The sequence below is a fragment of the Protopterus annectens genome, chromosome 8.part0 (assembly GCF_019279795.1).
Source record: "Protopterus annectens isolate FY-2018-M chromosome 8.part0, PAN1.0, whole genome shotgun sequence".
NCBI lineage: Eukaryota > Metazoa > Chordata > Ceratodontiformes > Protopteridae > Protopterus > Protopterus annectens.
The window spans coordinates 879,089,388-879,106,123 of NC_056741.1; the positions used below are offsets into that span (position 1 = coordinate 879,089,388).

The window sequence follows — 16,736 nt, forward strand, 5'->3', positions numbered from 1 at the left end:
GAATAACCTTCTTAGGTGCAGAATTGGACACAGTAAAACAGATGGCTTTCCTAACTGCAGAAAAACAAGAACAACTTCCTCTCTACTTCTTGGCATTAACAAAGCAGAACAAACTAACAGCAAGGAAAATACTGCAGGCCTTGGGCTTCATGGCATCCTGCATAATCCTGGTCCCTCATGCCAGACTGCATATGAGAAAACTACAGTGGTACCCGAAGAATTTATGGTCTCAACACAGGCACAGCCTAGAAACCGAAATACCACTAATCCCATGCCTGAAACAAGAGTTCCTATGGTGGGCTCAGGCATGCCAGTCAAACCCAGGTTTGCCCTTCCACAGCATTCAACCAAGCCAAACCATCACAACGGACGCCTCAGACCTCGGTTGGGGGGCCCACATGCTGGACAAGTGAATACAAGGCTTATGGACTCCAGATCAGCTGCACCTGCACATAAATCAAAAGGAAATGCTGGCAGTCAAACTAGCAATCCAGAATTTCAGACCATTCCTCCAAGAAGGGCAGTTGATGATAAGGACAGACAACACCACAGTCATGTGGTACATCAACAAACAGGGAGGCACTCATTCATACCCTCTATGCCGGATGGCACTGGACCTATGGAATATGGCTCTGAGCTACAACATTCAGTTACAAGCAATTTTTGTACCGGGAAAAGAAAACATCCTAGCAGACAAATTAAGCAGAACTACCTCGGATGCTCACGAATGGATGCTACACCCAGACATCTTCAAGGTCATCACAAAGAAATGGGGACTGCCACAAATAGACCTATTCGCATCCCCACTCAATCACCAGCTCAAGAAATTCTGCACAAGGACGTACCACCCACTTGCTTGGAAGGTGGACTCTCTATCCTTCAGTTGGAAAGGCCTGACAGCATATGCATTCCCACCTCTTCCTTTGATGCACAAGGTGCTATTGAAAATCAAAGAGGAACGTCCAAGGATCATTCTGATAGCTCCAGACTGGCCAAAACAACATTGGTACCCATTACTGAGGAGCATGTCTCGGGGGAAAATGTGGACACTACCCCTGATTCCTTTGCTGTTAACTCAGAGCGGCTACAACACCCTACATCCAAACCTGAAAACTCTGCAGCTAACTGCCTGGAACATTACTTAAGAGCAACAAACCCAGATTTATCCCAAAGGGTTAAAGACATTATCCTTGAGGCCTGCAGACCCTCAACAAGAAGGAACTATGCAGGAAAATGGAAAAGGTTTCTCATTTGGAGTACTGAAAGGGGAAAAGATGTGTCAAAGGTAGACATTGCCAACATCCTGGAGTATTTGGCAGAGCTTCTCCATACAGGCCTGTGCTATTCCTCCATCAAGATACATGCATCAGCTATTTCTGCAGAATACAGCTTCGAACCCCCTGTCTTCTCGCATCCTCTACTCAGGCAGTTTCTGAGAGGAATTAAAAATGTAAAACCTTCTAGGAAACCACCATTACCAGCATGGGACTTGAACTTTGTGCTAGAAAAATTGACACTCCCCCCTTTCGAACCAGCAGCAACAGCAGATCTTCAACACCTATCCTGGAAAACTGCTTTTCTGCTGGCAATTACCTCAGCAAGAAGGGTTTCTGAGCTACAGGCTTTAATGGCAGTACAACCCTTCCTAATCTTCCATCAAGATAGTGTCCATGAGAACAAATCCTACATTTATGCCTAAGGTGGTATCCAGAGTGTCTTTAAACCAGGCTATCCACCTACCTACCTTCTTCCCAATCCACAGAACAGGGGAAAGACTGCTGCATACTTTGGATGTACATAGACAGTTGCGCTACTACCTGGACAGAACCAAGGGCAATAGAAAAACTGACCAGCTTCTGGTAGCATATGCAACAGGAAGGGAAGGAAAAGCAATTTCAAAACAGACAATCTCCAAGTGGATAGGAAATTGTATCAGATTCTGTTACTCCTACCATGGAAAGCAAACTCCACAGAACATAAGGCCTCATTCTACAAGGGCTACAACCACTACCACAGCTTTCTTACGAGGAGTGGCTACCAAGGACATTATAGAGGCTGCTACTTGGACCTCCGTGCATACATTTGCCAAGCATTATAACTTACCTTTATACTCTAGATCCCGAGCAGGGTTTGCCACTGCTGTTTTGCAAGGGATCCTAACTACACCATAACTTCTTCTTCCTCCTCCCCTAGTTTGGCTATGGTATTCTACCCATTTGTAACGACTGTAGATGCATCCTTGAAGGACATAGTACAGTTTTGTACCTACCATAAATGTAGATGTCCGAACAGGAATGCATCTGCAGTCAGGATTACCCACCCTCCTTCCCCTCTGTGGTATTCCTAGGGTATTTGCCCATCTAATAGCTAGCTTGGGGGGGATCTCTTATGGTGTATTTGTTTGTATATATGTACATACTTGCTTATTTTTTGTATTTGCCTTCTACTTTTTGGAAACATTGGCATTTATCCAAAATTTAGCTATCCAAGAGGGCAACTGGCATCTGGGGCAAGAAACACTGAGGAAAATGGCGTCGGCTGATGCCTTTATACCCGAAGAACTGCAGCTATGACGTCGGGTGAAGTGCGACACCAGCCGAGGCCAGACCCAGACTTTGGAATCCGGCCGACCGAAGGGCTGCCTGACGACAGGACAACCCATTTGTAAGGACTGCAGATGCATTCCTGTTCGAACATCTACATTTATGGTAGGTACAAAACTGTACTTTATGACTGCAGCTGTATTAGCACTCGAACATCTACATTTATGGTAGGGACAAAACTGTACTGTCTTCTTTATGCCTACCCTCTTCTTCCACAATTCCAAAATTCTTACAGAAAGCAAACAGACTGAAGAGCATGGTCATCCTCATTGCCTCCTTCTGACCTCTGCAAGTATGGTTCCCCTTCCTGCAGTCTCACTTGTGATAACCACATGGATTCTGGATCCTGTTAAGGATCTCCTGCCCCATCAGTCAGGAATTCAACATCCCAGTCTCCACGCCAACAAACTAACCACATGGTTTTTCCACTTCAGTAATAGTTTGACAGTCCTGGCTTTCTTCCCCAGGTCCCGTTATTATTTTGGCCTCCCAGAAAGCTTCTACAAAAAAAGTCTACAGAAGCAAATGGAAAAGATTTTCTATTTGGGTTTCTAGCCAGAACATCGACAGTTTTTCAGACCCAGTTTCAACCATACGTCTTTTTCTAGCATTTCTTTTTAAGGAAGGAGCAAAGCTTTTCAGCAGTCAAACTTCAGTTGGCAGCGATTTTGAATTTCCATTCAGGAAATCTACTTTTCTGAGGTCTTCCAGATTGTGTAAAGCATTCATGAAGGGCATTTTTCTTATCAGATCCCCAATAAAAGACCCTTCCCCTCCTTGGGGCCTTACTGTGGTTCTTCAAGGATTAACTCAGAAGCCCTTTGAACTATCTGACAAATGTGACCTGAAATTTCTTTCATTGAAAACTCTTCTTGGTAGCTATAACTTCAGTGAGAAGGGTTTCTAAACTCTAGGCTCTTTCAGCTAAGTTTCCTTACATTGTTTATCACAAAGACAGGGTTTCTGTATGAACTATAACCCTTCCTTTCTTCCTAAAGTGGCATCTGAAAGTAACATTAATCAATCCATTCAGTTACCATTTTTTCCCTAAAGTTTTCTAATAAAGGAGAATACATGCTTCATCTCCTTGATGTGTACAGAAGACTACATTTTTATCTTCACAGAACAAAACAATTCACAAAGTCACATCAGCTTTTCATACCCGTTTCCGGTAATCGCCTAGGTCAAGCAGTATCTAAAGTTACTCTGTCGCCAACTCTCTCAGTTCAGTGCCACACTCCTGCCTTCTTCAGCACTTGTGCTTGACTGTCGCAGATCTTCTTTTACATAAACCATCCACCTCTTGGCTGGACGTCCTCACTTCCTCTTACCTTCTTCCAGTCTGTCCCAAATCTTCCTCACCAGATTGTCTTCTGCTTTTCTGCACATGTGCCCAAACCACCATGATCTTTTCTGCAATTGGAGCTACTTTGGCTTCTGCTCTTATGTCCTCATTTCTTTGTCTGTCCCACAGTGTGCATCCTACCACCTTTCTCAAGCACTTCATTTCCATCAGTTCTGCCTTTACTGTTTAGGTTTCTGTATCATACCTTAGCACTGGTCACACCACTATCTTGTACACCTTACTTTTCGGCTTTGTCATTCTTCTGTCACAGACTACACCTGATACTCTATGCCAGATGGCTGCAGCCCCTCTGATTCTAGCTTTGACCTCTTCATTCAGACTACCCTTCTCCTCAACCACCCCTCCCAGATACTTGAAGCTGTTTACCTGTTCCACTATCTTCCCTTCTATCTCTATTCTCAGCTTCTTCTGATTTCCCCAATTTGCTGCCATTGCCACCATCTTATCTGTGCTCAGTTTCATCCCATGTGCCTTCAGATTTGCATTCCTTTCTCCTATCCTTTGCTGAAGTTCTAGCTCAGAGACTGCCTGTATTGCCACATCTTCTGCATACATCGACTTTGTTGATCTGTCCCCTCTAACCCGTTTACTAATGTAGTCCATCACCAGTGTGAACAGCAGTGGGCTCAGAGCTGAACCCTGGTGTACACCCACTCCCACTGGGAACCCCTCTGTGAGGCCGAACACTGTTCGTACTTGAGTCACTGGGTCCTTGTACATAGCCAGTGCTAATTCTATCAATGTTCCTGGGACTTCAAAACACTGCAGTAGTGCCCAGATCAGCTTTCTTGGGACCTTGTCATATGTGTTCTCCAAGTCTAGGAATGCCCAGTTGGACTCTGTCCTCATCTCTAGCTTCTTCTCAAGTATCTGTCTCAATGGAAACTTTAGCTCAATCATGTTGCATCCTGATCTGAATCCGAACTGCTCATCTCCCATCTTGCATTCTACTTCTCTGCTTATCCAATTGTCTTGTCACCCTCTCCAGAGCTTTCATGCAGTGTGGTAGGAGTTTGATGCCTCTGTACTACCCACAGTTGTGGATGTCCTCTTTGTTCTTGTACACTGGCACGAGTATGCTTATTCTCCAGTCATCTGGGATATGCCTTTCTCTCCACACTGCTATTAGTACCCTCAGGAGCCATTTCTCCCCTATCTCACCCAGCATCTTTACCATATCTGCTCTGACCTCATGTGAGCCTGCTGCTTTCCATGACTTCATCTTCCTTAGTGATGTTCTTACTTCTTCTAAGGTGGGCTTCTCTTCTTCTCTCATTGTAGGCTATTTCTGGGGCAATACAGCTTCTGTGGGGTTTTCTTCATTCAGAAACTGTTGAAGATGCTCCTTCCATTTGCCTTTGATGTCCTGTGGACTGGTGAGCAGGTTGTTGCTGGCATCCCTTATGAAGGCTGTCTGACTATCTTTATCTTTCTGTCTTTGCCTTGCAACCTGATATAGTTTCTTTGTGCCCCTTACTGAGTCACTTTCCAGAAGTTGGTAGAACGCCTCCTTATTCTTTGCTATTGCAGCTTCTTTCTTAGCTTCTTTGTTAGCCAAACCAGTAGTCCTTCCTAGCCTTGTCAGTCTTCTCTGTCTCCCACTTCTTCCCACACTCCTTTTCTTTTGATAACTTTTTGGACTTCTGCATTCCACCACCAGCTTTCCTTATGTACCTTATTTCCATACCTGGCTTGGCCACATATCTTTTCTGTAGTCCTAACGCATGCTGTTTTTAGGTGCTGCAACACTTCTTCAACTCCACCTATTTCCTCCTCTTTTTGGGGTGCTAGAGCCCTGAGTAATTCCTTGAACTGCTGTACTTTCTCTCCAGTCAACTTCCAGGTCTTCAGCCTGGCCTCTGTTGACCTTGGAGCCTTCTCTGACCACTGTTTGCAGCTGATTGCGGCAACTAGTGGTTTATGCTGTGGGCCAACTGTTTCACTGGGAATGATTTTGCAACCATGAATTCTACCCCAGTGCCTTTTCCTTACTAGGAGGAAGTCTACCTCAGTCGCATGTTGGCTACTCTTGCATGTGATCTTGTGACTGTCTCCTTCGCAACCATGTGTTGGCCACTATCAAGCCATTCGCCAGACAAAAGTCTAGAATGGCTTCTCCTTCTTTATTACTGTTGCCCCACCCATGTGGACCAAGGCAGTTCTTGTATCCTGTTCTGTCTGTCCCAATATGTTTATTCAAGTTGCCCATTATCAGCTAAATATTTAATCCTATAATTATGGTTTACTCTCAGAAAAGACTACATTTGCCAAGACCTCCTCAAATTCATTCAACTCTGTCAATGGCTGCCTCAACAGCTCTTTGGTCAAGGGCGTCCACTGACGACATTTGTGCTGCAGTTACTTGGTCAAAGGCTCATACTTTTGTTACACATTACAAGTTAGACATAATATCCAAAGCAGAGCATCTTTTTGTTAGACAGTGCTCCAACATGTCCTTCCATGAGGGCCTCCACACAACTATGTAGCTGGGGACTCTGTCCCATTTGTGAGGAAGAATGAAAAGGACAACAACAGATTTATAAGTTATGTACTCACCATAGTTAGACATCTGTGTTTATTTTCATTTTGCTCCTGGAAGTTGATGTTAGACTGGTTTGAAACCATGCTGTTCCAGGTTTGAGCCTTGTCTTTTCTGCTGTATGTTTCTGTCTTCTTAGACAATTGGGAGATTAAGCAGCAAACTCAAGCTAAGGTAATGAGGATGGAATAGGGCTTAATGGGTAGCGGCAGTAGCTCAAGAGCTCAAGAGCTGGATCTGAAGTCTAGTGTATGAGGATGAGTCAGATATGAGGATAGGATCCAAACCTATTTGTGAGAAGAATGAAAATGGACAACACAGATACCAAGTTATGGTGAGTACATAACTATAATTATGAAGCAGTGTGGAAATTTTAGAGGCTTATGGTATACAAAAAACTGTTACTGTAATAAGGAAACATAATGAAATATCTTGAATAAAGATTATGATGGATGTATTAAATAAATACTAAGAGAGTAGCAAAATAAGAATGTCCATTGGACATGTGTTTGTTTTAGTAGTGAATGCAGTAGTGCAGACATGTATGTGTGAGATGGGGGAAGCAAGATTGGAAATGGAGGAAAGAATTGTACTACCAATATGCAGATGATTTAGATCTTTAAAGAATGGATAGGTGAGGTTTTAATAAGAATTGAAAAGCTGTTAAAAGGGCTAGCATATGTTTAAAGAAAATGAAGTGTAAAGTGTTTGGTCAGGTTATAAAAAGTGGGTATATATCACAAAAAAGGAGGTAAAGGTTTTGGAAATTAAATTTAGAGAAAATGAAGGTATAATAAGTCAATGGGGAGACATAATGGAAGAAATAAAAAGATTACTAGCTTGGTGTAAAAGATTTTATCTATCATTTTGAAAAAGACATACATGTTGAAACATGTTTTAGGAAAGCTAGTATACTGGGGTGTAGATGTTTCGTACTTGAATGGAGAGTTATTAAAGATGTTTTTCAGTTTTATTTGGCTATCAAGACTGAATCCAGTGGGGAAGAGGGGTATTTTATAATTAAAAAAGAGGAAGGTGGTCTGAATTGGGAAAATCCAGTGGTACATTTAGCATCTATGCATCTGTTTTTGGTAATCAGGAAAGAGAAACAAAAATGACAGATAAAATTTTGTTTGTGAAATATAGACATATGGAAACATAAAACGGGAAAACGAAAATAGAAGTGATGGAAGAGAAGGAATATGAAAATAAAATTGAATTATGGAATCTAAAAATAAATGAAGTTGATGGAAATAGAAGGACTGGTGTGTAGCATGATTTTGAAAAAGTATTTAGAGTTTTAATGGAAAAAAGGCTATAAAAGATTGAAAAAAAAAACAGTTTGAGAATTTTTATGAAGCAGGGGATTTTTTTATTTTATTTTTTTTTTTGAGTATCTTATTAGATAAGTTACCAGTTAAAGGTAATATAAGTTAATAGAGGAAAGAATGTATATTGATTGCTATGAAGAAACAACAAAGCATTGTTTTGGATGGTAAAAAGAGTGTAATGTTTTTGATTTAAAAAAATGAATGCAAATGGGATGGATTTGGATGTATAAATATGGACATGATTTTAGATGGGAAGTATGAAAATGTAAGGAAATGTGATATTGATAAATGGGATAAAATATTGTTCGTAGCAATATAGTTTTGTGGAAAAGAAGGTAGGATTTTGTTATATAATAAGAAAGAAAATGAAGTGTTAAGAGGATGGTTGTAGATGAAAGAATGGGGTTTAGAGAAAAATGTTAAAGGTGAAAAAATATGAATAATTCCTTTGTTTTGAGGTGTAAATTTAATGCGGGTGTAATATTTTGAAATGTAAATATGGGATATGAAAGTTTAAATAAGATATGGTATGTAATGAATTAAGATGTTAAGTAAAATAAAGCAATCCCTACTCTTTACAAGTAAGTGTTATGTTTCATGTCTCAGTGGTTGATAAATTGAATACATTCTTGTGAGATTAAAAAAAATGTTAGGATGTAAGAAAATGTACGAGTTTGTAATTATTGATGTAAGTGTAAATGATTTGTTGGGCACCTCTTTGAACCATATATATATAATTTGGTTCAAGATATCCTGAGTATTTGTAGGAAGTACAAAGTTAATTCATGTATTTTAGAAATTTTGCCCTCTCCTTTACTCCCAGATTTTAGTTTTCTAAAACATTTCAATTTAATTAATGGCTGTATACATTTTGCACTAGTAATGATTTGGATGTCGTATGTAATTAACAAAATACAGTTGTTTATACTTCAATTTATGAAGTCCGTTATTGTGGGTTTGGTCTTTCATGATGTCATGGCAAGATTTTCATCTCTGAGAAAAACATCCAGGGGGGGCCGTCCTTGGCAACAATGTACTTTTTGCACCAACAACTGTATGATTTGGTTCTGTATATGGTAAGGAGGTTTTATGCGTCTTCAAAGGTTTGTTATTTACACTTGCTTCAAAACATGACTGGTACATTTTAAAGGTGAAAAAATGGAGTGGTCCGTATTATTGTGTGTAGAAAGTATTGTATGAAGAAGTAGAATTAGATGAGGTGTTAAACATTTTTTTTGAGTGATTCCACTAGTAGGGTCAATTGTTGCGTTAGGGATACCTTAGAGAATGATATTTATGAATGTCAATTTTTTAGTTTGGACACTGTAAGAAAATCATTGGACACCTTCTCTGGATCCTGACAACTTACTGGGATGCTTTTCAGTTACTTATGCTAAATGTATTTCTACAGATGTCCTTCAAGGATGCATCTGCAGTCCTTACATATGGGTTGTCCTGCCTCAGGCAGCCCTTCGGTCGGCCGGATTCCAAAGTCTGGGTCCGGCGTCAGCTGATGTCGCCCCATCCCCGACGTCAGAGCGCCTGGGGTATAAAAGTGTCAGCCGACGCCATCTTCCCCAGTCTTTCTTGCCGCGTGGTGCCCGAAGCAGAAGCAGTTCGCAAGTGCCGGTCGGCCAGCTCCTGTAACTTCAGCTACCGAAGACTTCGAAAAGCTAAGTACCCCGTTGGGGACTCTTTCTTGCCTCAGCCGATGTCAGATCAAACGCTTAAAGTTAATAACTGCTTGACTTGTGGGAAACAAATACCTCATAAGGATTTCCATTCCTACTGCCTCCCCTGCCTAGGCCCAGACCACGACGTCTCGGCCTGTTCTGCCTGTGCCTCCTTTAATCGACGCACTCTTAGGCGTCGGTCGGAGTTTGCAGAGGAATTTTTTGGGGCTAGTTTCTCTTATAAAATGCCGTCGGAGATTCCGATTTCTCATTTAACCAAGAAACGGAAGGACAAGGACCGACACACGTGGACCGTGGTTTCGGCTGAAACCGCTCCTAGGCCTGCCGCGAGTGTCTCAGTCTCGGCTGAAACTGAATCCTTGGTACTTCCGTCCGTAGAAACCGCTCAACCGACAGCTTCAGTCCCGGAGGCCCTTTCTGAGTCGGTTATAGAATTACCCTCGGAAACCGGTGTTCAGGAACCTACCGACACCATCCCCCTAGACAAAACTACTCCAGCACGTGGGGCAGCCAGGCCTCCTGCATCCATGTCCATAAAAGCTTTCACTAGGGCTAAAGCTGCTAAGCAACAAAAAACCCTGCCTCCCCAAGTCTATTTCTCAGGGATCCACTACAGGTTCTCAGATACTAAGTTTGGCTGAGGACCTTATTTCCTTAATTAGGGGCTCTCAGCCTCATCCGGACAGGGGCTCTCAACCCCCACTAGACAAGAGGCCCAGGGTTGAGTCTGCTGAACCTCAGTCCTCTGATGAGGCCTCTGATGGCTCTGCTCTATCAGACTACCAGGAGGAGGCCTTCACGGCCTACGAGGATTCTGATGCAGAGGAATTTATTCCCTCTGCCTCCCCTCCTGAAGAGCTGTCCTTTGGGGAGACCCTTCACTCCATGAGAGAGCATTTCCAATGGCAGGGCCAGGAATTCTCCGATTCCAGGAAGAGATTAAGGACTTTCCTTCATTTACCTCAGCATAGACCTATGGCTATTCCTCCTGTTTTGAGTGTCATTGATGATGTGTATTCTGAGTCTAGCACTACCCCTGACACCCTTCCTCCAGCTCCTGTTAAACCCGATAGGTACTACAGGGTCCCGGACTCACATCATTTCCTTTACAAGGCCCACTCTGCTGACCCAGAAACTATTTCCCAGGGTCCTAAAGGGGTTGCAGCTGCCACTTCTAAAAATCCACTCCCCTCTGAAAGGGAGTCCAGGGCTTTAGAGAGATGGGGTAAAAAAGTGTACACTTCTTCCACTCTGTCTATGAGGGGTTTAAATTGCCAATTTCATATGATAAAGTACCAAGAGTATTTGTTAGATGAATTGCAGAAAAAACTGTCTTCGCCTGAACCCCTAGATCGTAAGTCACTTCAGGATCTGGTACATAATTCACAACAGGTTAGCAACCATTTCTTGCAGTGTGGTTATGATGCATTGGAAGCTTCATGTAGGTCAGCAATGACAGGTGCAGTCATACGTAGACATGCCTGGCTGAAGGAACAATCTCTGCCAGATCATGTTAAGGCTAAGCTTCTGGATGCTCCACTGGAAAAGCAAAAGTTATTTGGCTCCACTGCTCAAGAGGTCTTAAAGAAATTTGAGGAAAAGGCAAAATCTGTACAAACAGTCAAAGGTTTCCTCCAGGTACAACCACCAAGATTCAGCAGAAATTGGCCTTCTAAGAATTGGTCCTTTCCGGAAGAGAGATTTCAAAGAGGCAAGAACAGGCATGCCAGAGGTAGAGGGCAAGCTAGAGGCTCCTACAGAGGACGTCAATGGCAGCCTCCTAACCAGAGAGGTAGTGCAGGTCCAACAACTGCTGCAAAAGGACAGACTCAATGACTTTACCTTGACCCCGCCGACCAGGGCTCAATTAGAAGCACCTCTGGGCGGAAAGTTGTCTTTATTCTCAAAAAATTGTCACAGTATTACAAGAGACAAATGGACACTGCAAATAATAGACAAAGGATACAGGTTCCATTTCCATACATTACCAGAAAGAAAGGGAATGCCAAACCTGCCACCAAATCAGAGGGCAGAGGCTTTAAAACAAATTGCCAACCTATTGCAAATGAAAGCTATAGAAAAGGTGCCTCTCGCAGAACAAGGCCAAAGATTTTATTCCAGACTATTCCTTGTCCCAAGAAAAGAAAAACAATGGAGGCCTATTCTCGATTTGTCCACACTGAATACTTATCTCATTGTGCCAAAATTCAAAATGCTGACCCTACAGCAACTCCTTCCCATGCTGGGCAAGGGGTCTTGGCTGGTAACTCTAGACCTCAAGGAGGCATACCTGCATGTCCCTATCAGACAAAGTTGCAGAAGACACCTCAGATTTCTTGCAGGTTCAGAGCATTATCAATTCTCAGCATTGCCCTATGGCTTATCTACTGCACCCTGAGTATTCACGAAATGCCTGGCATCAGTAATTGCACACTGCAGACTTCAGGAGATTCAAATATACCCATATCTGGACGACTGCCTTATACAAGCGGACAGCCAACAAACTTTGGAAAAACATTTGAATTATGCCATCCGCCTACTACAGGCCTTGGGATACACAGTCAACATTCACAAGTCAAGACTTGTGCCATCCCAAAGAATAACTTTTCTGGGTGCGGAACTAGATACAACCACCCAAATGGCTTTTCTCACAGAAGAAAAACAAAGGCAACTACCGGATTACTTCAAAAATCTAACCAAACAAACTCAGATGACTGCAAGGAAAATTCTGCAGGCCGTGGGTTACATGGCATTGTGCATTCTTCTGATTCCACAAGCAAGGCTGCATATGAGAAAACTACAATGGTACCTAAGGAGTTTATGGTCTCAGCACAATCACAGCCTAGAAGCTTTGATACCGCTCATTCCATGCCTTCAAAAGGAATTCCTGTGGTGGGCCCAAGCAAGCCAGTCAAACAGGGGCCTGCCTTTCAGCAAACCAGTAACCAGCCAAACCATTACCTCGGACGCTTCAGACCATGGATGGGGAGCACATATGGAGGACAGATGCATCCAAGGTCTATAGTCTCAGAAAGAATTGCGCATGCACATAAACCAAAAGGAAATGCTGGCAGTGATTCATGCAATCGAGGCCTTCAAGCTCTTTCTACATCAAGGCCACCTGCTAATAAGGACAGACAATACCACAGTTATGTGGTACATAAACAAGCAAGGAGGTACCCATTCCTACCCTCTTTGCAGACTAGCAATGAATCTTTGGGAACTTTCCCTAAAACTCAATATAGAGCTGCAATCCCAGTTTGTGCCAGGAAAAGACAATATACTGGCGGACAGCCTAAGCAGAAATATCATGGACCCACACGAATGGATGCTGCACCCAGACATCTTCCTTCAGATAGCACAATCATGGGGGAGGCCGGACATAGATCTTTTTGCCTCCCACCACAATCATCAGCTGAAGAAATTCTGCACCAGGACATGCCACCTACAAGCATGGAAAGTGGACGCCCTCTCATTCAGTTGGAATACTCTAACAGTGTATGCATTTCCACCACTCCCACTAATGACCAAGGTCTTACTGAAAATCAAGACAGAGCAGCCAAAAGTGATTCTGATAGCCCCGGACTGGCCAAGGCAGCATTGGTACCCACTGTTACGGAGCCTGTCACACACGAAACCGTGGCCTCTACCACTATGGACACTCCTTCTGACACAGCACAATTACAAAACTCTGCACTCCAGCCTGAAAACCCTGCAGCTGACAGCCTGGAGAATACCTTGACTCCTCACCAGGAAAAGCTATCCAAGAGAGTGAAGGATATCATCATGAAGCTCGCAGACCTTCCACGAGAAAGACATATTCAGCAAAATGGAAAAGATTCCACACTTGGAGCACCGCAAAGGGCCTAGATGCCACAGTGATGAGCATGGCACGTATCCTGGAATACTTGGCAGACATGCTCCATAATGGCCTTTCTTACTCTTCCATAAAAATTCATGCTTCAGCAATTTCAGCAGAATACAATACTGATCCACCTGTCTTCTCTCATCCTCTCCTAAGGCAGTTTCTAAGAGGAATTAAAAACATCAATCCTCCAAGAAAACCACCAGTGCCTACATGGGACCTTAACTTCATGTTGGAAAAGTTGACTTTACCTCCCTTTGAACCAGCAGCATCTTCAGAGTTACAGTTCCTGTCTTGGAAGACTGCCTTCCTTCTGGCCATAACCTCAGCAAGAAGAGTATCTGAATTGCAGGCACTCATGGCAGTACAACCATCTCTTATTTTTCATCAGGACAGGGTCTCCTTGAGAACCAATCCTTCATTCATGCCAAAGGTGGTATCCAGGGTCTCATTGAACCAAGCTATTCACCTGCCTACCTTCTTTCCAAACCCACAAAACAAGGGAGAGAAACTTCTGCATACCCTGGACATTCATAGACAGTTACGCTACTACTTGGACAGAACTAAGACTTTCAGAAAAACTGACCAGCTGTTGGTAGCATATGCTGCAGGCATTCAAGGAAAAGCAATTTCCAAACAGACAATTTCAAAATGGATAGGAAATTGCATTTGATTCTGCTATTCTTATCATGGAAAAGCTGTGCCAGCTAACATCAGACCTCATTCCACCAGAGCTACAGCCACCTCCACAGCCTTCTTAAGAGGGGTGGCTACCAAGGACATTTTAGAAGCTGCTACATGGAGCTTCGTGCATACATTTTCCAAGCATTACAATTTACCCTTATATTCCAGATCCAGAGCAGGCTTTGCTACGGCAGTCCTGCAGGGCATTTTAGCTACACCATCATTTTCTTAGAGCCTACCACCCCCAGCTTGGCTATGGTATTCTACCCATATGTAAGGACTGCAGATGCATCCTTGAAGGACATAGTACAGTTTTGTACCTACCATAAATGTAGATGTCCGATAGGTATGCATCTGCAGTCAGGTTTACCCTCCCTCCTTCCCCTCTGTGGTACTTCTTGGGTACTTATCCCTCTTATAGCTAGCTGGGGTTATCTATTATGGTGTATTTGTTTTATATTACTGTGCATGTTTGCAATATTTTGTATTTCTACCAAATTTAGCCTTCCTTAGAGGGCACCTGGCATCTGGGGCAAGAAAAACTGTGGAAGATGGCGTCGGCTGACACTTTTATACCCCAGGCGCTCTGACGTCGGGGAAGGGGCGACATCAGCCGACGCCGGACCCAGACTTTGGAATCCGGCCGACCGAAGGGCTGCCTGAGGCAGGACAACCCATATGTAAGGACTGCAGATGCATACCTATCGGACATCTACATTTATGGTAGGTACAAAACTGTACTTTATTGCATCCTTCTTTAATGCAATATTATTTCATGGTTATGTCCCTTTAAGTTGGAAGTGTGCAGATGTTGTACCGGTTTACAAGGTGTGGCTTCATGAATAATATCTCCAGTTATAGGCCAGTTGCTCTAACTCCCTTGATGGATAAGAGTTTTGAAAGATGTTTACTATCCATCTTGACTACTGATTTAAAGGACTGTCCTTTGGACCTGTTTCAACATGGTTTTACCTTTACTAGATCAACATTTACTAATTTGACAATTTGTATGACTCTTACTGTGACCTTGGATTCATACTTAAGCAACCAAAATATGGAATATGGTATGGGTAGAGGCAGAAGTGGTTGTTAAATTTCTTGTCAACAACTTAGCCATGACATGAATACTAACATTCTGTTAACAACTTGAACTCGGTTGTGAAAATGTTTATCACAACTTTTCTGAAGCAAATGCTATAGTTAGAAAGTTGTATGTATAATTTCCAAAGATAACTGAATATAGTTGATTTTTTATTTTTTGTGTTACCCACAGTGATCCTTATTCATGCTTCTTTGCGCCTGCGAAACCTGAAGAATAAAATTGAGAACAAGATTGAGAGCATTGGCATGAAGAGGACCCCCATGGGGCTGCTACTGGAGGCTCTGGGACAAGAACAGGAGGCTGGCTCGTAATCAACGGCTGGTAGCATCAGACCAGAGAATGGAATACTTCATGTGTAATGCTGCACGTACGCACACACGCACCTGTGGGTCATCTTCCAAGTGCAGTCTGTTGCTCCACATTTTCTTCCAAGATGCAGCAGATCTTTTCCAAGAATCCAGCTCAAGCTTTGATATATAAACAGGAGAACTTCAGAACTTTAGCTGTCATGTTTTTCCCGCCATATTCTCACCATTAAATTATCACCATTAAATTTCAAACCATGACATCTACTCTCACATCCATCACCATTGCATTCAGTAGTACAGTATGTCCATGACTTTCTGTGTTTTTATATTTATGTAAAACTTCAGTTCACTTTCTAGAGAGCGAAAGACAGTGCTGCCTAGTGATTTATGTAAAACTTCAGTTCACTTTCTAGAGAGCGAAAGACAGTGCTGCCTAGTGACCAATGCTTCCACTGCCTTTTTTTATTTTTTTTTTATTTTTTGCTTTATTTTCCTTTTTTGGCAAAACTAGAATTTTAAGACATTTGTGTTTGCACCTAGATGGCTTTTGTCCTTCATCTTGGATGCACTCACCTCATTCGGCACAGTTAAAATTTTTAGAAACCCTTGGAGCTTTCCACCTTAAGGGAAAGAAAACATTTATAGATAAAGAGCTCTGGGCATGTGCAATAAAGGAGCACTCTGCTATGTAATAACAGTACTGTGGTCTGTGGTAAACTATTTGTTGAGTGTTTATAGCTCTTTGATATAAAACAGTCCTTGAGGGATCAAGGAAAATGTAAGATATTAACAGTTCATTGTGAAGTAACTGTTTCGTAAGATGCTTGGCAGACTGTACAGAGCAAGTCATCATGTAGCTGCCAAAAAGGTGTGTGTGTGTGTGTGTGTGTGTGTGTGTGTGTGTGTGTGTGTGTGTGTGTGTGTGTGTGTGTGTTGTCCTAAAGTATTCTTTCTGTTTGTCAAGCTATAGTAATATGATATCTGACAAAACCTGTTTTACTATTTAGCCTCCTGTATGCACCCTTTGATGGAAGAGGGTCGTGGCCACATTACATTTTTAGATTATTTGAAAATATTCTCATTTTTTGCTCATCTTGCTGACTCTCAGGTTGCTTCTCCCCCTAAATAGTTGTGCCTCTCATGACCCATTTATTTTTATTGGGTAAAATTATTCTAACACATATTTGTTCTCTTCTTCTGGAAGTTGGGAGCGCACCTTTCAATGTATCCGTATTCGGGAAAAG

The 16,736-nt window shown here is 42.5% G+C and overlaps 1 protein-coding gene across 1 annotated transcript in view; it reads left to right on the forward strand.

Moving 5' to 3' along the window:
- The window catches only part of PRAF2 (PRA1 domain family member 2), a gene marked incomplete at its 5' end in the record, with an annotated part of 288,839 nt that extends 272,650 nt beyond the window's left edge, over nt 1–16,189 (forward strand). Inside the window, one exon of the mRNA XM_044080393.1 lies at nt 15,356–16,189. Coding sequence (XP_043936328.1) covers nt 15,356–15,495 — 140 coding nt within the window. The remainder of the gene's footprint in view (nt 1–15,355) is intronic.
- Between the last annotated feature and the right edge of the window lie 547 nt (nt 16,190–16,736).